Raw genomic sequence first — 24,997 nt, forward strand, 5'->3', positions numbered from 1 at the left:
CTCCTCCTCTTCCTCCTCCTCCTCCACTCCTCTTTCCGCCTTCTCCACGCTTTTACAGCCCGGTTCCTGCCGGGTTTTCCGCCAGTTGTCACGCGTACAATTTAACCGGGTCGACGGGGAAGGCACGTCGCAACACTGTTAACAAAGGCAAAGGACGATACTCCACCGTAACTATGAAAACGAGACGGCTGCTTGTTTCCTTCCTGTTTTTTTTTTCTTTTTTCTTTTTTTTTTTTTTTTTTCTCTCCACTTACTAAGATGGTCGATCGGACCACGTAAGGATGGTTACGTGACTCGATATATAATTCTCCTCGAAAATGTCTTCCCAATTTCTGCCGGATACATACCGAATAAATGATTCAAGTTACCGACGGAGGAATGGATATGGAGTGAACCGGAAGGCAAAGAATTTTCGACCTCGAAAATTTACTCTCGAAACGGTTTTTTTTTTTTTTTTAAATTTCGACGATGCTTCCCGTCTTATTAGCATTTTAAAATTTGTAGTCGAGAATTAGTAGAATAGTATTTATCGTTTGAAAATTCTTTAAGAAATTCGAGAGGGAAAAGAATCCGTATCGAGAAGGCGATATTAAAAATAAAAAGGAAGTGTTCTTGTCATAAAAGAGATATTTTTCAGAGGTGGTCAGAAGGCGAAGCTTTATGGGTCAGAGGAAGGTAGCTTCAAAAATGAACGAAAGATGAAGAAGGAAAAATGCGATCTTCTATTAAGATACTTTACTCAATGACTGAAATTCGACAGAAATTTTTTAAATACCATAGAATTAATCGACAAAAATTGTTCGAAAAATTTCTCCTAATAAAAAAAAAATACACAAATATAAATTCGATCTTAATTACACTTTGTATTTTGAATTTGTATTTTGACGTTGAACAACAAGTTGAAGTAAATTTATATATTCGATTTTTCTTTACTCGAGAAAGATGTTTGAATTTTCGCATAATTTTTTCTGTATCATTTTTTCTGTATTTTTTAACGAAATATCGTAAAATACAAATCGAGAAAAATTTTTATAGCTATATCAAGATCAAATTTATTCACAATTGATCTTCGAAACAAATCCTACTAAATTTAGATTTTACCTCAAATCCACCTCAACTTTACGATTCAATTAAATGCAATTTCCATTATGATATAATTCGTCGAAGAGATGAAGAGATAAAATAGAACAAAGAAAAATTGTTTCGCCGCTAAAAAGAAACCGGACTGGACGTTTACCAGCGATCAACTTCGGAATGAGTGCACTTGTGAAAGTGATCGCATCTGCAGCGATTGCAAAACGAGATCTCTTTCGTTACCAGCGTGTCGAAGACGTAACATTTTCCGATTCTCTCTCTCTCTCTCTCTCTCTCTCTCTCTCTCTCTCTCTCTCTCTCTCTCTCTCTCTCTCTAACAAACGAAAAAACAATTTTCGCGTTTTCGAGAATCGAGAAGAACTCGTGTGAAAAACTTTTGTTTTGACAAAACATAGAAATAGGTATTTATTATAAAATTCGATTTGCAATGTAAATCATACAATGAAATTTGAAGTTTTAATGACGTACAATTTTGATGACGTACAAATCAACTTTTTTATGACAATCTGATCGAATATTTGTTCTGAGAAGTTTTATGTGAAAATTATAGTGATATTTATTCGTCACGCGATCATATACGTATCTTACTGAAAGAAGGAAAAAAAAAAAAAAATAAAAAAGGATAAATAGAAACTTCGCTTATTAGTTGGGAGAGGATTTATAATTTCGATTCAATTTTCAAATTGTACGTATTTATCAAGGGAAAAGCGTATTCCTTGCCAAGGGCCGAAATTCAATCTTACTTAAACCAATATTACTTATAGCAACGGATTGTGCGGTTTAACTTCTACATCCGCGATCTTGGAACGATTTCAATCCAAAGCTTCTCGCAAGCCTAGGATATCCGCGATTCGCGGCCAGCAACTTGCTGAAAAACCTCTTCCATTATTATCACCAACGTGAATTCGTGAAATTATTTTTTTTTTACGAAATATCGTAAAAAATCGAGAAAAATTTTTATAACTATATCAAGATCAAATTAATTCGCAATTCATGTTCAAAACAAATCCTACAAATTAGATTTTATCTCAAATCCACCTCAACTTCACGATTCAATTTTAAATACAATTTCCATCGCGATGTAATTAGACACGATACGATAAGATTCGAATAAAAGTGAGAGATTTTAAAATATCTTACTTTTTGGATAATCGACGAGATACGATAGAGAATTTCCTTTTCTTTTTTTTTCTTTACATCGAAATAAAAATTCATCTACGGATTCTATTTATTCTATCCCGCAAAGTGCAGAAAAGGAAAAGAAAAGAAAAGAAAAAAAAAAAAATGCATTTTCGAGTGCTTTCAACGAAATCGATAGAAAAAAAAAAAAAAAGTCGGTGAATTCGGTTAATTGGCGGAAGGGAATCGAACATCCAATTTGGCGAGTGGTGGGAATCAATAACGGCACGGTGGGGAAAAATGTGGAAACAGAAACGTATGCATGCACGGGAAAAGAGTTGGTCGATATTCATCGTGGTAACACCTGCGCTACTCGCCGTCACCAGAGACCGCCGGGTCTGACGGATCCTATTCCCGCAACTTCCAACCTTCCCATCAATTCCGATATATATCCGTGGATCCTTTTGTTCCCAGGGATCCCGTGTGTCTGAGAAAAATCTCTGCCGTGAAAATGACGAATTTTATTATGCCGTGGATCCAACCCCTCGCAGAATTCTTTCGATTTCTTTCCGTTCTTTTTATTCTCTTTGCTCTCTTGCTACTTTTGCTTCGCGAGTATATATTTCGAGAAAGTTTCGCGCGATATTATTCCTCGCAAATTTCGAAATTTAAGTTTCTTCAACGGTTCTTCAAATCTTCCGGAAGATTTAACTAAATCGGAGATAAACTTTGCTTAAACTTTGCTCTATCTATTCTCGTTTAAATTTGGTTGAATTTAAAAAAAAAAAATTCACGATGAGAGGTTAAGATCCCAAGCGAAAGATTGGATACGGAGATTGTTGTGTTAAAAAGTCGATTTCAAATTGTTGCGATGTTTATTCTTCACTTGTTATCAATTATCGTGCAAATTATTTTTCGAATTTATAATATTAACACGTTCACCTCGTTCATTTAAATCAATCACATAAGAGAAATAATAATTTCTGTAAATTTTCGTATTAAAATCACGCTATTCACTTATTAAAAAAAAAAAAAAAGAAAAAGATAAAGAAAGAATTTAAATTATATTATCGATCTCTTTAAAGAAACAAAATTTATTAACCGATCCAAAAATATTTTCTCTGAAGAAAAGTCAACGGAACTTTCTCGATTATCCAATCTACGTAACGGAACAGAAAATTAGCTGATCCGCCTATCATCTTAGTACCAAGATTTTCATGCGCAGATATACACAGGCCGATATCCGAAGAAAGTTGGAAAACGGATAGAAAGAGGAATCTCGATTATACGAGATCAAAGCGAAACAAAGCGATGAGTCGTTTGGCTGGAAACGCGCTGAATTTGCAGAGGCAAATTGTAGTATTCGTGTATTGTCAATGATGCACCTTCGATCGAGAGGAAGAAAGGATATCCCGAGACGAAGCATACGCGCGAATCGTGGGAATCGTTCGACTTTTTCGACCGAGGGAAAGTTGGTGAGGAGAAAATAAAGGATGAAGATTGGCAAGTGGGTCAAGTTGGATTGGTTGGTGGAAGAAGAATGATGATGGGAAGGATTTGCGCGATGTCAAACGATATAAGGAAAAGAATTTGACGTATTGTATAAAAATGGTTATCGTTTGACTATCGTTGATTCAACTTGAATCGATCGAACTTTTTTCCGAACGAAATATATTTTAAATTTTCACGACATTTGGAAAATTGAAAAAAAAATTCAATCTAAAAATTTACTCACGTTTATATTTATGATTGTATATTCGATGTTAATATTATGGTTATAATTGTTCGGTTCGCGTGCGTGTAACGTCGCTTCGAGCCCAAATGAGAATTTGCATAATCGAGAATCAAGTGTTCAATCTCCATATGCATGCATAATTCGAGTCGATCAATCTCCTGGAAAACGCGTTTCACGCAAATTCGATAAATTTAGAGTGCCGTTATTTCATTCATGACTCTCCGCCAACAATGTTTCTATCATCGACAAAACTGCTAAACTTTTTCTCTCCTTTTTCTCTCCTCGAAAAGAACAACACAAAAAACACCACTTATAATCCAAAAGAGACAAAACGACGAACAATAATACAAAAATCGTAACACACAGTATAACACCGTAAAATACAGTATCGTAAAAATCATGATCCGAACATAACCTCTCATCTTCTTCGAAAACGCGTCTCGCAAGTCTCGCAAAGAAAAATTCTCTCGTTCTCGTTCCTCGTCGTGATCCTGGTCAATCCCAATTTCAAATCTCGTCTGTCTTATCCCTTCGTATCTCACGCGTAATCGCGTTCCAGAGAGCCGCGTGGTTCGCCTCTAATTTGCATTGCAACACTTTACCGGCGTAGAAAAATTGGCGCGGTGCGCTGTCAACGCTTGTTACCGACTCAGTGCGGTGGGCCGCGAAAGGCGATTACGTGGCACAGCATCGATGCGGACATTGGACGTCGATAAGGATACCAACACTCATTGAAACACCACCAACTCTCCCGGCTGATTGTACGCAACAAGCTGCCCCGCTTAAACTGTTCGCCGATACAATTGGATACGTTCGATCCAGCTTGATCCGATCGGTCCAATATATTAATTTCGTTTTTCGAGAATAGAGTAGGGGTAAAGGTTATTGAAATATAATCGACATTTTATGAGTCGAGCAACTAATAATTTAATGCAATTGTAATTTGTGTGAAATCAAAATATTTTTGGGATAAATTATTTAAACAAATTGAACGATTTAATTTGTGAAGTATAATATGGAGTATGATACGCGAATATTGAAATATTTTGTAAAATTTAAAAAGAAAAATGTGTAAAGTTTAGAGCAATTCTATTTATCTATAAAGATTAAAATTTCATTTTTACGATTTCGTAATTTTTCGAAAGCTTACAAATAAATTCTTACAAAAATTTGTTACTGCTAAAGTCAATTATGATAAAAGCAGTTTTATATTTTTTAATTTCAATATTTATTTATTTATTTGAATTTTCTTTTTGGGATCAATTGAATTTATCATAAGAAAATATTATGAGAATGTTCAAAAGGTGGAGAATTATTTTAAAAAAAAGAAACTGTTAAATTATTCTCGTAACATTCAGATGCGACTAACGCGATTCAACGTCAGCTCAATTAAAGTCTTATTCATCAACTTTTGTTCGCAAGATTACCTTTCCTGCAGCCTTAGCTTCGCGGAATAATGAAGAGTAAGTGACAAAAAGCGCGATTCTTAGAACTCTGAGAAAAGAGATTCTCTGAACGAAATCTCACGCTAAGGCAAAGAAGAGAAATTTCTAAATGTAAACTGCACCTGCAACGAGTGCATCGGTAAAGAGTTTTGTTTCTTCATATAAGTTGCAAGCTCGTTATGTAATTTTAGTTCTTCAACCAGCCGGATGAAACTAAGAGAAATCTTTATCTTGCGTTTATTAGCATTCTGATAATTACTGAGAAATTAGAGGAATTCATAGTTACACGGAAACATCTATTTGGATTTAAATTTTTTCATTCCGTGTTCTGTAATAATTCTACAGCGTGCTCTTCAATTTTTAAGATCTTTGTCTGTCGACTTTACGCTCGGTTAAAAATTAAATTTACTCGTGAATGCTATATAATATTCATGTGTGCACTTAAATTGAAAACTTCGCATGCACCTAGAAATACATCTAAGTAATGAAATATTTCCTTTCCAGAGATGAAAATTTTTCTACAAAATTCATGTTGTTTAATATTCGATCAAAAATTTAATTTCCGTATATCAGATAATTATTATGTATTTAATTAATTTATTCAAATAATATAAAAGATCATTTAAACATTTAACTTCAAAAATAAACTAAATCCAATTTTTCTCTCATAAATCGATTATCTTTTAATAATAATAATAATAATAATAATTACTAAACAATAGAAAAAAGGAAATAAGTAATAATTGATCAAAGAACGGAAACGCGATAATCCGAATTGTCCGCAAAATCGAGGCATTTATCAATAATAATTGAAATTGGGCGGCGATAGTTCGTATAAAAGCGATAAAATCCATTCTTCGGTAAGACGTACGAGAGACGACGCAACACATTCCATGGAGAAGAGAGCGGCCACTCACCTTTGGTTGCGGTCTCAGCTTCTGCCTGGACGAACGGCCTCATAGCAGCCACCATTCTCCACGATCATCCTCCTCTTCGTTATCATCCGCTCACACCGTTTTCTACATGTGTGCACATGCTTACTCGCCCTTACCTAACAATGTTCTGTTGTTACTTTTCAGGTTAATAATCGCGTACCGTGATGTAATATGTTTATAATTTTTGTGAAACTTTCACTTTTAAATAAGAAATTTTCTATTTTTCAATAATTAAAACTAAAAGAAATGATGAAACTGAAATATTTATATACTTTTGAACGTATCAATTACGAATATCATTAAAAACATATTTTTCATTAGTTCTCTTTGAGAAATTATCTCAATATTTGTTAATTCTATCTATTTTTTTCATGAATAAAAATATATAATTAACATCAGTTTTAGCAATTTATTTTAATCAACTTATTTCGTTACCATTCAATATTTAATCATATTTAATCATATATATCTATGTATATTTATTATTATGAAATTATTATAAGTACAATTTATACAATGCATAATATATAATTTAGCATATATCTATGTATGAAATTGAATAATTATTTTAAAAACATCTACATTGTTTCTATAATCGATAATCGAATAAAAATTTCCACATCACGGTCGAATGCTAACGATAAGACAAGAATTCGAGAGAACGCCCACTACTGAAATGCCTACCTGCCTGAGAGTCGTTCTCTCGAGGTTATGAGTCACGAGGCCGTCGCACGCTTTGCTAAATATCTCGACATTTTGTCACGCGTTGGTTTCCCCTTAATCACGACACGTTCAACATGTTTTACGTTGTACACGTCTCGTTCCTTTTCTGCAACCAACGAATCGATTTGCACCAATCGACTGGTTGATGTTTATATTACTCTATTTTATGTTAATCGTAAATGCAATATAAATAAGATGTTCAAAAAGAAAAAATTAAGAAATATTACTATATGCTTTTATATTTTATATAGTCAAAGGTAAATTTCATAGTTGATTTTTTTACTATCATTTAAATGTAATAAAGCTAAGCGTTTCTTCTATTCTGAGTAAAAGTACACGTCATCAATATCTAAGACTTTTAGTATATAAGTATATGTTAAACTCACCATAGTTCAAGTCACAATATTTGGATGATATCGCAAGAGTAATAGTCGCCCAAAGATAATCAACGTAATTCACTCGGTATTTTATTTCACTGTATTTCACACGTGCACACTTTTAATACGTATAAGTTTGTTAGATTACAAGCTGCATTTTAATTCATATAAAGAATATAGGTTCTTTATGAATTTATCTTTTAAGACTTATTTTCATAGATAAATTTCTCGAAATATTTAATATTATAGAAATCAAAAATTTTATATATTGTAATGCAATATTTAAATCAAAATTTATATTTTAAATTTACATAATTTATCAAAATATAAATATAAATTTCTTAATTAAAAAAGAAAGAATAAATTTTGAATTAATTTACTTTAGAATTACTATATTTACAGTAATTCAAATTTAAAATAATTATTTATAATAATTCAAAAATATTAGGTTATGTGAGTGAAAAATATTTTAACCGTTTGGAATTACAACAGGACTCAAGAGAAATCATTTCCCAATTTATGGCACGGTATTATGTTTTAATTAATCAATTATGCAAATAATATTACGCGAATAATTATAATAAAATTCGATTTATATATATTTCTAGAAAATTTTCACATATAATGTTTCATTAGCAAAGCACAATAATCTTTCAAAATATAAAATTTTTTCAATGACATACACAATTTCACAATAAAAAAATTAAATTCTGTACAATGTATAGATTCACAATCAAATAACGAAAAGATTCATCTATCGATCACTGCATTCATTTTAAAATTTCACTAATAGCACTTGTATATCATCGTTGACACTAAATAAAGATAGAGACAAATCATTTTCTATCGAAATCATGGAATTACAATACAATCCTTAAAGTTTTTCAGTCCCCGTACACTCTCATCCATTTTCAAAGAAATCAATCGATACTTCTTTTCGCGTAGAATCATCATTTTTGAAATATTTAGTTTACTGATCATGATGCACAGAAAGAAGTTTCTCAAACTTCACACAAGACATGCGCGTCGTGACAAATTGCCAAAAGCGCCAATCACTGAATAGTTCACTAATAACATAATCCTTGACAATACTCGACATTTCAAATCATTGTATATAAAGTCGTTAAATCGATTCACGATATGCCATGTGCAATTCAGTTGAGAAGAAAAAAGTACCTTTATGAAAAATCATTCCTAGTTAAACACGAATCGTTAAACACGAAAAGAATTATTCGAAATTTTGTAGACGATTTTATTGAAGTCAACTTTTAAAGCAGAACAGTCGCAATGAACCGCACACGATCGTCGTGAAAGCGACACGATACTGGATGAGAACGGGCAACAGGTTCGTTGGGTTGCCCTGAGGAACGTGACGACGATACGAACAGGAGGGGAGGAGGATAGGTACTGGCCAGGTAAGCTAGTGCCGCCATTGCTCCTGACGCAGCATCCACCGATTTGCAGTGGCGTAAATACGCCGATATCCTACTGAAAAGAAAATTCTCTGTCGCTTGGGTTGTTTTACGCGATTTATATCGTTTCGCTTGCCTCTTACTCTATCTTGGTTCTCACAGGTATTCCTTTCAGATCTCATCTATAAACGTTCTCTGAAGACAATGTAACGTTTATGTATTTTACGATATATGAAACGCAAACCAAAATAAGATTATAAAAAAAGATCATAAAATAGAGAAACTTGATATTAAATTTAAAAAAACTTTGCTAGTAACAAAAGATATTCTTTATTTTTAAAATCCAAAACTTCAAAGAACTGTTCAAAAAAATATATGAATATTGGAAAATTGGAATTCGATAATGATTAATAGTTAACTGCTCGATTAATAATATTCGAAAATTGTAAGACAGCTGACGCAACTATTAAGAATTTTATTTGGTTCTTTTTATTTCTTTTGCGTATGTTCTAGAATTTTTTCCTGAATATTGAATATATTATTGAAATGTAAATATATATATTTAATATTTCTTATTCATATTTTAATCAAATATGAATATATTTAAAATATAAAATATATATGTTCAAAAAAACCTATTTAAGTCGATAATTTATAAATATATAGTTAGTTTTAAATTTAACCTTTTTAATCACTATCTTTTTATTTGTAAAAGAATATTAAAGTGTTTAGTTTATATTTTTGTTAATTATGTAATTTATATTGTATTTAATTATATAATATTATATTGTATATATAATTATAAATAAATATATGAACACAAATATATAAAATAAAAATGAAAAATGAGTCATTAGAAAAGAAAATTTTATCAGAATACATATCTATTAAATACTAGACACAGATATAGATTACAAATTATATCCACAAAATTTTGATTACGCCATTGCAGCAACAGGTTGTCACCAATGAGAACCATCGTGAATGGGCGCGTTCATCCATTTGATAGCAATACGACCTGCCACTATAAAGGAACAAGACTATCTTTTAAATCTAAATAAAAATTTTTATAAATTTTATTATGAATTAATATATTATATAACAAATATATGCAAAATTAATTACTAATTAAATATACATATTTAATTTTTGATTTATAAATCAATGTAATAATTAATAATTACGTATATATATTATTATATGTATATATAATTATATAATATATATATACATATAATTTCTTTATTTTAAATTTAATTTTAAATTCTTTAATATAATTAAATTCTTTAAATATAACAAATTGAAAATAAAAAAAACATATTGCTTTAAAAGCGATAATGAAAGTGAATATTTAATCTCTCTTATCAGTAATTTGTTTATCAGTAATATTATGAATCATGAAACACATTAAACAGCGATTAATTTGATATATAAAACAAGGTTAATTTATATATTATATTATTCATTTTAGTACAAATTATGTTCATACATATTTTTTTTAATAATTTATTAATAATTTAATATTTATAATATAATCTAATATATATATATATATATATATATATATATAGATTGACATAATATATTTAAAAAATATAAAAAAAATCTTAATATAATCAATAAAATTATAATATAATAATAAAATAATAAAAAATATTTTCAATTACAAAAATTGAAAAATTTTAATTAATACTTATCTATACTAATACTAATATTATAAAAATTATGAATAATATAACAATGATACAATTGAAAAAAATATTTGATAATAATGAATCTGAGCACCTCTATTACAAAGAATAGCGGAGCGTACAATCTGTCTCGGGTCAGTACTTTTCTTAATTCGAGCGCGAGGTGGTAGCACAGTGTAAGTTTTTCTGCCAAGTATACTGCACATTAAACATGAACATTCATATACTAACATTTTATTTCATTCTGAGCAAAGGATCACTAAAAAAAGCAGCGCGGTAGGTTTGAGAAGAGTACACAATGCACCAAATGGATAAGAGACATCCCTCCCTCTGATATAAAACAGTTGATATTGACAGCTCTCGTCTCGATCCGGGATAACCTCTTGGTCCAATCGACTACCAATTCTTGTCACGTCTATATTCGACGATTGCCAAAACATTTTGAAAGAATGGCATGTCTTTTGTTGAATCAGGAAAATGTGCACATTAAAATTCCATCAGCTGACACTGTCGAAGGTATTACTTATTATTGCATCGAGGTTAGGATTGCTTCAATCAAATGGACTGTGAAGCACAGGTAAATTTCTGATTTATCATGAGCAACTTTTTATTTTTTATTTCTTATCTTGATAAATGTTTTAATATCTATCTATTCCCCGCCTATTCAATATTTTATCATAAAAATTATTTAATTATATTATTTGATATATCTATCTGAAATTTTTATTTTATATACAAAATTATGCATATTTTAAAAAATAAATGTGATAAATTATTTTTACATTGTTCAAAATTTATTGGTAAAAAATAAACATTAAATATATGTGATATTTATTTAATCAAACTTATATTTATATTTCTTTTTTAACGAATCTTTAATGATTGCTTTATTATAAAGTTTTTTTCACATGTTATTTTCATTTACTTATGAAAAATTATGAAATTATATCATAAATCAATATTTGAAATAAAAAATAAATTTGATATACTTATATTTGTATTTTTATAGATATAATGATTTTGCTGAACTTCACGATAAACTTGTCTCAGAGAATTATGTTAAGAAGGATATATTGCCACCAAAGAAGCTTATTGGAAATAAATGTGAAGCTTTTGTAGAAAAGCGTAGATTAAGTTTAGAAGTTTATTTAAATGAAGTATACAACTATCTGAAAAAAGCAATGCCCAGAGAATTAGCTGTATTTCTTGATATGCATATATATGATATATTTTTTCTACTACAGAGTATGGCTTTAGAATTTTTTATAGAAGGGAATAGTTTATTGCAAAAGTCCAAGAGTCACAAATTTAATCCAGTTCAGGTGATTATATATTTAAATTATTCTTACTTTCTTGTAATAATATCTATTTTATATATATGATTTTATATAAATGAAATATAATAATTTTTTTACAGCTATATGCAATCAGTGAGAGATTAAAACAACCCTGTCCACCAATCGAAGTGGTTGACAAAAAATATGATTTCAGTCATGTCTTGGATTTTAATTCTCATTTAACTGGTCTTATCATTGAAGGAAGTTCAGAACCTTATAGAACCAGCAATATTTATTCATCAGCATTATCCATTGAATTAACAAGTTTCAAAAATATAGAAAATCTAACCATTAATCAATATCCAATGGATAAGATATATCATATGGGCAATCTTCGAGATACAGTGAAATATTTAAAAGTGAACAATACAAAGCTTAGAAATATCGTTGAATTAGCAATGTGCGAAGAAGTACATAAAACAATTGAAAATGCGAACGATTCTCATGTTTGGTTTAAAGTCACTCATCTAGATCTTAGTGATAATCGAATAGAAGTTATAGATGAAGCAATTAAATTATTACCACAAATAGAATGCTTAACATTAAATAATAATTTACTCTCTGAAATTTCTAACATCACTCTATTACCAAGATTGTCTCAATTGTATTTAGCATCAAATAATTTCACAACTCTACCCGATGATTTGCATACGAAACTTGGTTATATCGTATATATCGATTTATCCCAAAACAAATTAACTTCATTATCGAGTTTCTCGAAATTGTATTCATTAGAAGGTCTAGACGTAAGTTGCAATCGTATCGAAAAAATCGAAGAGGTAAAGAATATTGGTCATCTACCTTGTTTAGAAAATTTAAGATTAACTGGCAATCCAGTGTCAACAATTGTCGATTATAGAGTAAAAGTATTAGAACCGTTTGGAAAAAGAGCAGCAGATATTTGTTTAGATAATGAAAAACCAAATCAGAAGGAACTGGATACTGTTTCTGTTCATCAAGCATTACGCATTGCAAGAGAAGGAAAATCACCTACATTCACGGCTTCAGATGCGCCTTTATTTTCTGCAGAGATTCCAAATATATAGAATTGCATAATTATAATTTCATTTCAGAAAATAATCTAGACAAAGAAGGAACTTCGATATAAATTTTTATCATTGACTCAAATTTTTTTCTTAAATATAAAAGACCAAGAATTACAAATTTTCAAACACATTTAGATTTTGATGGAAATCTAACGAGATATTTTATATTTTTTACTCAAAGTGATATCACTTTTAAAAATTAAATTGAATTAATTTGTATGAAAAGGTTCCTTTGTAAATTAAATCAAATTGATATTTAAAATGACAAACATTCAAGATTTGAATCTCACTTGTAGCTCTTTTTATGATATTTATTTATGTCACTTTATCATGTCGGTGCTTTTTATTATCTTTTTTTAACATTATGATGATAATCTAATCAGTATAATGTATACCAAAATAATAATCTATAATTTAAGTCTTAGATAATGAGTCAAATCTTTATTTGACTAAATCTTTATTTGATTTAGATATAAAGGAAATTTTAATAATATGTGGGATAATTAAAAAGAAGATAATAAATCTCTCTTTTCGGGGATAATGTGCCACTTATCTATGTAAAAGTAAAATTTATAAGATTCTACTGTGTACATAATTATTTTTAAATTGTATATTGCGTGTTACCGTCATATATTTTTTATACGAAATCAGAAAATGAAATAGAAAGATTAGATTGATCAAAGATGTATATTTATTTATAATTTATATCAAAGAAGTTTAGTTGATATATATATATATATATAAACCGTTGGTGATTCTTAATATATAAATTATAAATTCTATTTATATTCCATGAAATAATTTAATTTGCAATTTAGAAATAAGAAGAATTCGTTTTAAGAATTATTGCTTTTTAAATAATTCATTATTAAAGATAACATTTATTTATTATTTAATAAAATTTGCATATAAATTATTTAAATTAAAACATTTGTGTATCATATATATTGTCAGTGCAAATAAAAATGCACTTGAATCAAAACAATTATTTTCAAAGTTTTGATTCGATACACAATTATTAGTTTGTTATTTGTTGCATAAATTTTTATGATGATGTTATTTTGAAAGATGCAAACGCATTTAATGATTAACGATTTTATAATAGTTTAACACAAATTATCTATAAATGTATATAAGAAAATTAAATATTTTGTTAATAAAGAATTCTAAATCAATAAATTGTGATAACCTATTTTTTATTACTCTATATATAAGCATATTATATCTTTATTTAAAAATTGTAATAAGAAATAATATTTTTATTTTTTACATTTTTGTTATTTATTACAATTTTTATATAAAAAATTTTTTTAATTTTTATAAATTGAAATTAATTATAGTTTGGACAATATAAAAAAGACGGATTAATTATCTTTAAAGTTTATTTTTATTTAAACTTTCACATTATTCGCATTACCTTTTAAACATCATACGTATCTCGATAATAGTAAAATATTCATAAATAATAATAATAATCATTACAATGCTTAACATATTTTAAGCATTCTTGTGTTATAGTCTTTTAATGTAATACACCTAAAAACTAACACATACATAAATTATCGTTTCATATATTCGTTTCACAAAAGATCACTTTCCTTTTTTGCGTTATGATCGCGCATCATATTCTTTTTTTTCGACGAACTTGGTGCACAATATTTCACAATATTTTTTTCTACGTTGTTCGAATTTTTCACGAAGCACAATCTATCGAGTTATTTTTTTTTTTGTTTTATTTATTTATTTTTTTTTATATATATATATTAAAGGCAATGCGTGTTTTCAAAGAAAAAAGTATTACTTCTAAAAAGAAAGTATCATATCAAAGCGTCAAAAAGCTACTTGGTACCAAAAAGAGAATAATTTATCAAATATCTTTCATTTTCCTACCATTACACAACGTCCATGCGTCGTTTATATTATGATTATCAATATTTATGTATGTATATATATATATATGTTCGTATTTTTTTTTTTTTGATCATAACTTGATCTTCGAATAAATCGATTTTGTTATTCGGAGTTACCATCTGTCGATACAATCGTAAAAACACATATATACATATATACATACATAAAGCAATAAAAAGCTGATCGAAAAAAGAAACATTGCATATCAAATATGTATAGAGTAATCTTTTTATACAAATTTCATGGATGCTAAATGTATTTATGACATCTTATATACTTCGAATAAAGAACTCATTTTTCTAATATTTGATTATCGTTGTTTATAAATATTTTCAGGTTATGTTTTGTTTCTTAACATAAAAGACTTTGAATTTACGTTTAAAAAATATATAAATATATATATATATATGTACATATACATAAATTTCTAAAAAGGCTGAACATTATATTTGATACTTATCATCCGATATAGAATTGTTAGAATATTTTGTTTGACTTGTTCGAAGGATAAAAGATGCTTGAATACACTTTCTTCTATATTTCGGAGTTCTTCTATCTTGCGGAGAAAAACTATAATTCGCAGATATATTTGGTATGTTTCGCTGCGAACCTCGCTTTTTCATTATATTTATTTCTTCTTCTTTGTTATATAATCCAATTTCCACATTTTTTATCTCGAAATTTGAACATTGGATGTAGAATCTCGATCGTTTTAATCAAGAAATAAAAAAAAAAAGAAAAAAAGAAAAAAAAAACAAAAACAAAAATAAAAATAAAAATTCGTAACGTTCCTTCGAATTAAAAAGTAAAGGAGTATATATCGCTCGAGTAAATTGAACGATAGGGGGAAAAAAACGGGTGTTCACAGCGAATGAAAGAATGAAAAAAATGAAAAAAAAAAAAAAAAAAAAAAAAAAAAAAAAAAAAAAANGGAAAGAAACGAAACTTGAAGAAAACATAAAGGAAAATTACGAAAAAAAAAAAAAAAGAAAAAGTGAATTTTACAGGAATTGATGGATTCACATAGAAAAGATAGGAAGGAAGCGATCTAATGGATACGCGAATGATGGAATTTCGAAGGGGATTTTAAAAATTCGTTTTTTTCGTGCGTTCAACTGGTCGATTGGGCATCTACTGATGCGCAATTGGGATAAGCTTCTCGCCTGTACCAATCGCCGGAAGCGGAGCTTCGACGGTGAGCACGCCATCCTTGCTCAACGAAGACTTGATACTTTCGGGATTGGTTCCCTTGGGCAGCAGGAATTCGCGATTGTACTCTCTGTACACCGATTTACTCTCTGTCTTCTCTTCGTGTTTTGCATGGACCTGAAAAAAAAGAATGAATGAAACGCTTTAAAAATATAATTTTAGAATTATAATTTTCTACAATCGATGATGAATTCATATTCGTAACAATAAATCATAAATTCGTATCATCTTAATCTTAATATTATTACAATAATTCCAATAAAACTTTAAATAATATAATAAAACTTTCAAGTATATTGAAACAAAGGAAAAAAAATTTTCTCTTGGAGGACGAAATTTGAAGGATGAACGATGATTTTTTTTTTTTTTTTTTTCGAACTTTACAAGAGAAATATATCTATAAAAGTTCATTAACGTCAAAAATATTGATTAAAAATATTATACAATACAGTAGTAAAATGTTTTTGGTAGATTTACAGAAACAAGATAGATTGATTAATATGCATTTGGAGAATGCATCAATTTTTTTTCGTATATGCAAGGACAAGAATTCAGGTCGTCCGTTCGATTAAGTGTCCGTATTAATAAATCAGCCAGGACAGACCCATTTCTACGATCACGCGAGCTGCATGTTAAAAACCATCGACATTGCTTTGCTTGTGGTCAGCTAATGCGATAACATTCAAAGTACAAGGGTGGCACGTACTAGCAACATATTTTATAAAAATACATATACATCGGCAAATTTCTTATCTTCTTAAAATGCAAAGGTGCTCATATTTCTATCGCATGATGATGTATACCGTCGATAATTTGCATCAGACAAAATATATATATAGATATATTATCAATATTGTAAACATAAAAAGTGAATAAATATGCTTTTAAAGCAATTGATAAGTCTCCTAAAAAATATAAAAACAAAAAAAAATGTATCTAATTTGAGAGTAAAGAGATATAAATTGATCATATCTTATAGATATCTACAGATATTAATAGATAATGTGTGATATAAAAAATTGTTGTGATATTTCATTTCAATTAGTAAATTTTAATGTTCTTAAATGATTTCCAATACTATTATATATGCTCTTGTTTAAAAAAAATTATTAAAAAAAATAAGAAACTTCAAATTTAGTTTAATCTTCCTTCACTAAGAACATTTATTTTTAATTAAACTATATGTGATTCATCCTTAAATGCAAAAGAATGTACTCCCAGTTGCATTACTATTTGTACAATTCGATGGAGATATACATATACATTCTATCATCACACATGTCGATTTTTATGTACATATTATTTCTAGAACGTTTTTAAAGGAATGAAATTCAAATTTTTAGCCAATTAGTGTACAATTTATGTGTAATATAATAAGTACATTTTCCACCATATGACCAAAAAATATCAAATCCACGAACATTATCTCACAAAAAATCGTGCGTACGTATACAATTCCCCGTTGAATAATTCAACAAATTCTGCACACGTACACAGAATTCGTATAACGTCCCCTAAACGAAAAGGGCGAGGAGAATAAGGGTGACATATAGAACCCGTCAAGTAATATGGATATACGGGGAAACTAGGTTATGAGAGGGAACGGCAATAAAGTCGGAATACGAGGATATTTTACGAAGCTCATTGGCCGGAATTGGTTGGTTAGTATCTCGCGATAAAAGATGGCGTGCAAGGATAAAAGGAGGGAAGAATCTAGGGAGAAATATAATAAGCAGTAGAAAATGGCGGCAGAAGGACGCCACGAATTCAACTTCTAAATATCCAAATCGATATTTGCGAAATAATTATTTATTTTTCTTCTTCTTTCGAGCTATCTCTTCTTCGTTTCGTTGGAATGTATTCATGACAAAAATTGTTTAATCTTTATACGCATATATATAACATATTCTTCATTTAAAAGTAATCACTTTCGAATATAGAAATATTGTTAAAGGTAAAGGATTAACTGTCTTTGAGATTAAAGTGTCAAAGATAAAGTTCTAAGAACAAAGATCAATTACGCGTCGAAGTAAAAATAAATTATTCTGTACATTTCTAATTTTATCGTGAGCAAAAAACGATTCTTTTTTTTTCTTTTTTTTTATCGTGTTCAGATAAACTTCGCATAACTTAAAGTTTTTTAAAGGTATAGAAAATTAGCAATGCCACGATAAAACGATCGATTCACCGATAAAAATTGCAAGCAATAAGAGCAAATAAAAAGAACATTCGTCACGATGGATATTTCTAGGCCATCTCGCAATCACGTGGAAGTTACAATCGATATCAATCTTGTTCCCTTTAAGAAATTTCACTGTAATTTTTTGCAAAGTGTTCACGTTGAATGATTGCATAAGAAATGTTCCATATATTTTACAAAATATATCAATCAGTTTTCTATTGTAACCTTGAATGTTAAAAATTATTATCGAAACGATCTGTTAAAAGATAATAATCACAAGGTTGGAAAACAGATTCCAGGATTTGTATGCCACTATAGTTCGAGAAACGAATTGTACCACCTGTTACGATAATTCAAAGATATTTCTGCCAAGCATCCGCATTTGCAATGAGCTCACCTCGTCTGCCAACGTTTCACCACTGTTTGGCAATCGAAACAATCCTTCAATGTTAACCGATATCCGCGTACACGCCTTTCGGAATACATCCTCATTAACCAACATTTATTGCCCCTTTAACGATACAACATCGACATCAATGTCGATTAACACAAAATATTAAAACTTGAGAACGACGTCACAATTTACAAATGAAAATTTTTATCAAATTCATCTTATCTTAAACTTTCAATTGTAACAAAAAAAAAAAAAGACAATGCAAGATAAAATTGCCAAAAATAAAAATTGCTCTGTAACACGTGCATTCACTTCTCTTGTACCGAGATTAGTGCCATCTCGTGGCAATCAATTTAATTAATTTAGTTTAATTCTGATGGTAATATTTCTTCGAAGGTAAAAAAAATTCATCAAGAAATTCACCGTCTAAATTTTATCTTCGAAACAGCTTTCCTAGATTCTACTTCCTTTCTGCCAAATTATCGCTAATTACAGACCATTCCTGCATTATCGTTAGTTTTTCTGGCGTACAATACGGTGCTCCAAGTTTCCCCAACTTTTCTGCATCGCGTGATCCGTCATCATCTTTTTATTCGTTCGGTGTCGTGAAATGCTTTTTCAGATACCATCTGAAAATATACTCGGAACATACATAAGGGAATATGCGATTTACCCTCCCACGCTCGGGAATAATTTGGCTATCGCGATGAAACTTGATTCAAAACAGGGAAACAGATCGATGAATGGAATCGGCGACATACCGTGTGCGTCTCTTGGAAAAAGAAAATTTTTCTCCTCTTATCTATTTAGTCTCACTCTTACTCGATAATAATTTTAATTCTTTAGAGATTTATAATTTAATAATTAAACGTGCTAATAAGTAATACTCGTAATATATAAATCGCGCGATATAATGAACTATGATTCAGCATCCAGAATTTGAGAACATCTTTTATCATAAATCTTTCCATCGAAGAAATAAACAATCTATCAATTTGCTTGTTTAAATTAATATAAAAATTTTTTATAAAATTTTTATAATTATATCGGTTTAAATTTTAATCAATTAATTTTGAGCTTTATTTTTCAATTATATTTCGATTAAATTTATTATTTTCGCGAGATAAAGTTATATCGATTAAAATAATATCGAAAAACTCGATCGTTCCGTTCCGCAACAACGAAACACCTCGCATCTCTCGGTCACATTCGGCCGACACGAAAGATCGAGTTACTCGAAATCGATATTTTTTTTTTTCGGTATTTCGTTCACGTCGGTTTTGTAAAATCGGACAACTAGCTATCCGCTGGCTAACTAATATGCTCGAAGACGCATATTAAAAATAGACATTGCATCAGACGAGCGTCGAATATAACTGCGTTCGAGCACCACCAGCCATGCAAATATTGTGTCATGACAGGCCGTTTCTTACGGGTTTTCGTATAAATGAATCTTATTAACGCGTGTTACGTCACAACGATACACAACAATCTATAGTATCCCTATGTCATCGACGCATTTAGATGGACGCTTGGAAAGATTTATCTCGAATACGAAGCAATTATCTCCCCGTGCATCATTATCTTTTATAATAAGTTCGATTCTTACGACGAAGTAGAGATTTTTTTTTTTTTTTTTTGATTTTATTTCCCTGATTATTTCGCTGTTCCAGCGGTGATTAAATTTAATTAATATCGTTCTTGGAGAGAAGTCCTTCATCGAGAGCGTTATGTAAATTCGATTGAATTTAAGATTGAGAGGTGAAACGTTGGAAAAATTTTGGTTCGAGAATTTCATAACCTAAAAATTGTGATCGACGCAGGTGAAGATTCTACGCAGTTTGAAGCTACGTAACGAGTTAAATTTGCTTTTTTTTTTTTGAGTAAATATATAACAACAATATATACTTTAATGTATCATCAAGTTGTACACACGCAAGAAAATATTATTTTCTGAAGATTCTGCTTTTTACAGGGAAACTTTTATAATTTCTTTCTCTCGTCACGCGAAATGAATGCAATTAGTTCTCTTTAACTCATAAATAGTAGCCTGATTACGAAGGCGATCGTTTCCAAGACTCGTTTCATAATAAATAAGCCTCGATGTTTCATTTATAATTTTCACAAGACAGTCTTTCGCTTCTTATATTTAAAACTTCCTTTCCTATCATTTCTTTTTTTTCTTGACGAGCAAAATTTCCATTAAATTCCTATTAATAAAACGCGAAGCGATAACAAATGACATTCGTCGAAAACCCTATCGTCACTTGTTTATATCGTGATGATAATTATGCAAACGCTGGACTCCCTCCTCCCATCGTTCTAAATTTAACTTCAAACACTACAATATATCGTCGAATATCGAACAACACCGATAAAACGTTGAATTCGATCGAATTTCGCCTCTTCCCAATCTCAACCCATAAAATACCAATAATCGTTTCGAAGCTCGAAATATAATTTGGAAGAAAGAAAAAGAAGGAAAAAAAAAATACAGGTGGAGGACGCGTTCGACCGCGCCCAAGAATCGTGCGAGACGAGGAGGAACGAGACGAGGCACGCCGATCACGCGTTCGAAGGGTGGGCGAGGCAGGTCAGGCGCTAATTGCGTTACGGGAACGAGCGTTAATGAGCTGCTGCGTTTCGCCTCTCGGCTCGTGGCCCTGTCGGTAAGGGTAATCGTGCCGCGACGTTCTTGGACCAGTTCAATCTGTCCGCGCGTTCCCCGCTTGCCAACGAACCAAATAACATGGCCTTAACCTTGCGGCAAGCCGAGGTACTTTGCTCTCACTTACTAATCTACCGAATCGAACCGTTGTGCAACGAGAAGGGATCTCGTTTCATCGATCGAAGATTTATTATGATCGAATGAGGAAACGTCGAAAATGTAAGTAAAAATCCCCATGCTGATGAATATATATGAAAAATAATTGTGGAATAATCGATAATAAAATCGATGAAAAATAATATTGAACATTCGGTTGAAAGGAAGAACGATCGATTCCCTCGAATTTATTATCGTTCCATTGATTATTAAAATATCATTCGGGTAAAAACTTTTTTAATCGAATCAGGAACTGATTGAGACTGAACAGTCGGAGAGATCAACAACAAAAAAAGAAAAAGAAGAGAAGGGCGAATAGAGAAGAAAAACAAGAATAGAATCGCGGTTTTCTCAGTCGATAAGAGGAACGGGTGAACCAGTCTGGCGCGGTTTCCCTTCGCCGCTTCTCATCCATAAGCGTGAGAGAAAAAGAAGAAGAAGAAGAAGGAAAAAAGAAGAGAAAGCAGGATCGAAAGGAGAAGGATGAAAATTGTAAAGGACGCGCGATCGAGTTCGTGAAAGGCAAGATACGCGTGTAAATGGAGCGCGTTGCGGCGATAATGCCCACCCCCCTTTCTCCCCACTCCGCTCGAGGATCCGTTCGAGAGCTCGAGCGTTGGACGAAGATAAGCGTGAAAGCGCAGGTCTCGACGTCGATTAACCCAACCACCGCGGAAACCGAGTATTAAAATAATTCTGTAATTGGAGATTGCAACTTGTTGCACGCACACGGCCGCTTCTTCTTCCCTGCATTTTCTTTTTGCCAGGGACGCTCCCTCCTCCTAACTCTCTCGCAATTAGCGCGAACTCGAAACGGTTTTTTTTTTTTCTTCTTTTTTTCTTATCACCGACCGAGATACTACGAGAAAGTCACGTCGACTCGATTTTTCTTTTTCTTTTTTTTTTTTTTACTTCGAGACAACTAATCGCGTTTACTTAACTCACACTCGTTTAATATTGAGTATTTTTTTTCAAGGAGAGCACGGTGAATAGTTTATCCAAGATGATAAATAATAATTTTTCTTCACACTTTTTCAACACAATCATTTATATTTGAGATTAAAAAATATTTTTCGACTCGAACGAAAGTTCAAGGATAAAAGTAAGATTTTGTATGGAATCGTCGGTTTCGTATTAGAGCCGGAGAAGGGGAAAGATGTGTTGTTTCTTGGCCGGGCGGTGATATCGATCGGGGCGCCAACCCGTAAAAGACGGAAAGCAGCGCGAAACGAAAGGAAAGGAAAGCGAGCGAGCCGCAGGTAACCCTAGACAGAGAGGGAAACCCGGGGGAAAACGGCAGTTACGAAGGGAGACGCCAATGGATGTGGCTGGTAACTCAACTCTGCCGCGGATCTAAGCTTTCCAACACGAGGATCGTCTTACCGGATCCGTGAGGATTACGCAAAAGTGTGGCCAACTGGCTTTAACGACACTTCACAAGCGAATTATTAAGTTCCATGGCGATGGATAAACTCGATACCGGATGAATCTTCGATGTTTTTTGGAACGATTTCTATCTATATCGAAGAAATTTATTATATAAACCGAGTAAATTTTGAAATAAAAATATTTTTAAGTGTTTCGACAATGCCAACTATCTTTTCCATGCTTTGAAATAATTTTAAAAATTTAAATTTGAAATTATTATTTATCGTGCGAGATAAGATGGTAAAGATTTGCAAATTTTTAAAATCGTTAATAAATATTATTTTCAACAAGGTAAGAATTCTTGGAATATTTTGCGAAATGATTTTTGATTAAAAAAAAAAATAATCGTGTCGAAGCATCTATTCGCTCAACTATCGATTATATATATTTTTGTTTTCAAAAATAAAAGAAATATGGATATATTTATTACTCTATCAATATTTTAAATGGCTTTCGGAGAGTCATTCGTTTGCATATAATTACATCATATGCAAACTTTCGCTTGTCGGAATATTTCATTTTTATCATCAAAATTTCCCAATACTTATTTTTGGCAAATGAAAAAAAAAAACGAGTTTTACGATCGTTCGAGAAACGAAAATTTCGTAAAAATGCCAATCAACGTGACTCATAAACTAAATATAGCCATACAAATTTTTACGATCCCATCTTTTTTCCGTGAATGATACAATGCGTAAAACAGAAGTTCAAACCTTTAAAAAGTTAATTAATTAACATGTCGGTAATGCGATGGCTCCTTTCCGAGCCATCTAATGGCACACTCTCCTTGACCGAAAAAGGAACGATTGCGTTTTCTTAACAACTTCATCGGCGACTCGAATCTTCGACCAACCCTTGAGAACCATAAAAGTCGACCTTTTGAAAAATGAACGATATAAATGTGTCATTTGAATTAAAATTTGTTATCGTTTTGTAGTATAAATATAAATTTTAAATAACGATGTACTCTTTTTGTTACGTAATATCACTTTAAAGATCCCCCTTTAAAAAAATTTTGAATATTTTTTTTTTTTTAATATTTTATCGCAAATACAACTTCGTGCAATTTCTTCGCATGCTAAATATATTGAAACAAATGAGAAACGTAATTCTCAATATAATTAGAAATAACTCCGATATAACTTGGCAATAATAGAAATGGATAACATGTTTAGCATATCGGTCTACATTTTGGCAAAAGAAAAAATACAACTTGCCAGAAACGTTACTCGAAACTTTACTGAACGACTTAAATTCTTCGATTCGTTTCGAAACAAATAATATCCTCGAACATATGTTTTCTCATTTCAAAACTTCTTACCAACGGAGTACATCCCCACCACTAAAAAAAACTCTATACAATGACGTTTACGAACCATCCTTTTCTTGTCATCTCGGACAATATATCCGATAAATCATAATGGCAAAGTGAGAAAAGTTTCAATCGGAACGAGTAACACCCATTTCCATTCGACACGCCACATCGAGCCCATGCGTCAAAACCGAGGTGCATCGATAAAGATCGAAAATCGATCCGGTCTATTCTTCGTGGAAGGCGACCCAGTTGCCTGAAACGGGAAAACGTGCGTTTCGTAATCGAAGTGGCCGTCGTGCACCGCCTTGTTGCTCGTTTAAATAAAACCGCTGAACAAACCGGTCCCCGCTCCTACTTATCCCGAACCGCGCTACTTTATCGAGCGAGGCGCATGACGTCATCCGCGTGGCGCACAATGCGCGGAGATCGCATTCTTCGCCTCATCCTTCGGAACGCGGCCTTGGAGCAGCCCTTTAAGGGCCGTGATATCGGGTGGAGAGACGACCTGAATTCACGGAGGACCTTGACCACTATTAAAACACCGGCCAATCTGTTTCGAGCTCGAGCGGGACCGGTTAAGGAAGATCGAGTCGATTCATGCCTCGTTACCGAAAACAGCATCTGCGTTCGAGAGATGAGTAATGGAACGGGATCGTGAGGTATTCGAAGCGTTATACAATAAGGTGGAATGAAATTCTAGAATAGACAATCTACAATTTTTTACGCCATTTCTGATTTTTAACAAAGAATAAACGTTATCTGCAATTGCGTTTAATCTATCTGGATCTTTATTAAAATTTTATTATTTTTTGATAATTT

The 24,997-nt window shown here is 31.1% G+C and overlaps 3 protein-coding genes and 1 long non-coding RNA gene across 7 annotated transcripts in view; 1 reads left to right on the top strand and 3 right to left on the bottom strand.

Annotated features, from left to right (window-relative positions):
• LOC122718717 overlaps positions 1-6,362 on the bottom strand; it is a 226,721-nt gene extending 220,359 nt beyond the window's left edge. The window contains exon 1 of the mRNA XM_043944001.1: positions 6,312-6,362. The gene's annotated coding sequence lies outside the window, so the exon portion shown is untranslated. The remainder of the gene's footprint in view (positions 1-6,311) is intronic.
• Positions 6,363-9,691: 3,329 nt separating this feature from the next.
• Positions 9,692-10,902, bottom strand: LOC122718766. Of its 2 annotated transcripts, none has more exons than XR_006347460.1 (2): positions 10,764-10,902; positions 9,692-9,865 (listed from the first exon to the last, which is right to left on the bottom strand). It is a non-coding gene; the product is annotated as an uncharacterized LOC122718766 (long non-coding RNA). The 2 variants fall into 2 exon arrangements; XR_006347459.1 differs by having other exon boundaries at positions 10,627-10,764.
• A 67-nt stretch (positions 10,903-10,969) lies between these two features.
• Positions 10,970-13,594, top strand: LOC122718765 (nischarin). Its single transcript, XM_043944081.1, has 3 exons — positions 10,970-11,109; positions 11,542-11,854; positions 11,950-13,594. Exons 1-3 carry the CDS (start codon positions 10,982-10,984, stop codon positions 12,913-12,915), a joined length of 1,407 nt encoding a protein of 468 aa, XP_043800016.1. The 5' UTR covers positions 10,970-10,981; the 3' UTR covers positions 12,916-13,594.
• Positions 13,595-14,283: 689 nt separating this feature from the next.
• The window catches only part of LOC122718947 (heat shock protein beta-1), a 27,107-nt gene continuing 16,393 nt past the window's right edge, over positions 14,284-24,997 (bottom strand). For all 3 annotated transcript variants that reach the window (XM_043944370.1, XM_043944369.1, XM_043944371.1), the window contains one exon: positions 14,284-16,152. In XM_043944370.1, the coding sequence (XP_043800305.1) occupies positions 15,958-16,152 (195 nt within the window). In that variant the 3' untranslated portion in view covers positions 14,284-15,957. The remainder of the gene's footprint in view (positions 16,153-24,997) is intronic.

This window comes from Apis laboriosa, unplaced genomic scaffold (assembly GCF_014066325.1).
Source record: "Apis laboriosa isolate Shangri-la unplaced genomic scaffold, ASM1406632v1 scaffold68_cov148, whole genome shotgun sequence".
Classification (NCBI taxonomy): domain Eukaryota; kingdom Metazoa; phylum Arthropoda; class Insecta; order Hymenoptera; family Apidae; genus Apis; species Apis laboriosa.

Excerpts from the sequence above, each read along its gene's own strand:
- LOC122718765 (XM_043944081.1), top strand. The coding sequence starts at position 10,982 with ATGGCATGTCTTTTGTTGAATCAGGAAAATGTGCACATTAAAATTCCA. Across the intron at positions 11,110-11,541 it reads AAATGGACTGTGAAGCACAG|ATATAATGATTTTGCTGAAC; the intron begins GTAAATTTCTGA and ends GTATTTTTATAG. Across the intron at positions 11,855-11,949 it reads ACAAATTTAATCCAGTTCAG|CTATATGCAATCAGTGAGAG; the intron begins GTGATTATATAT and ends ATTTTTTTACAG.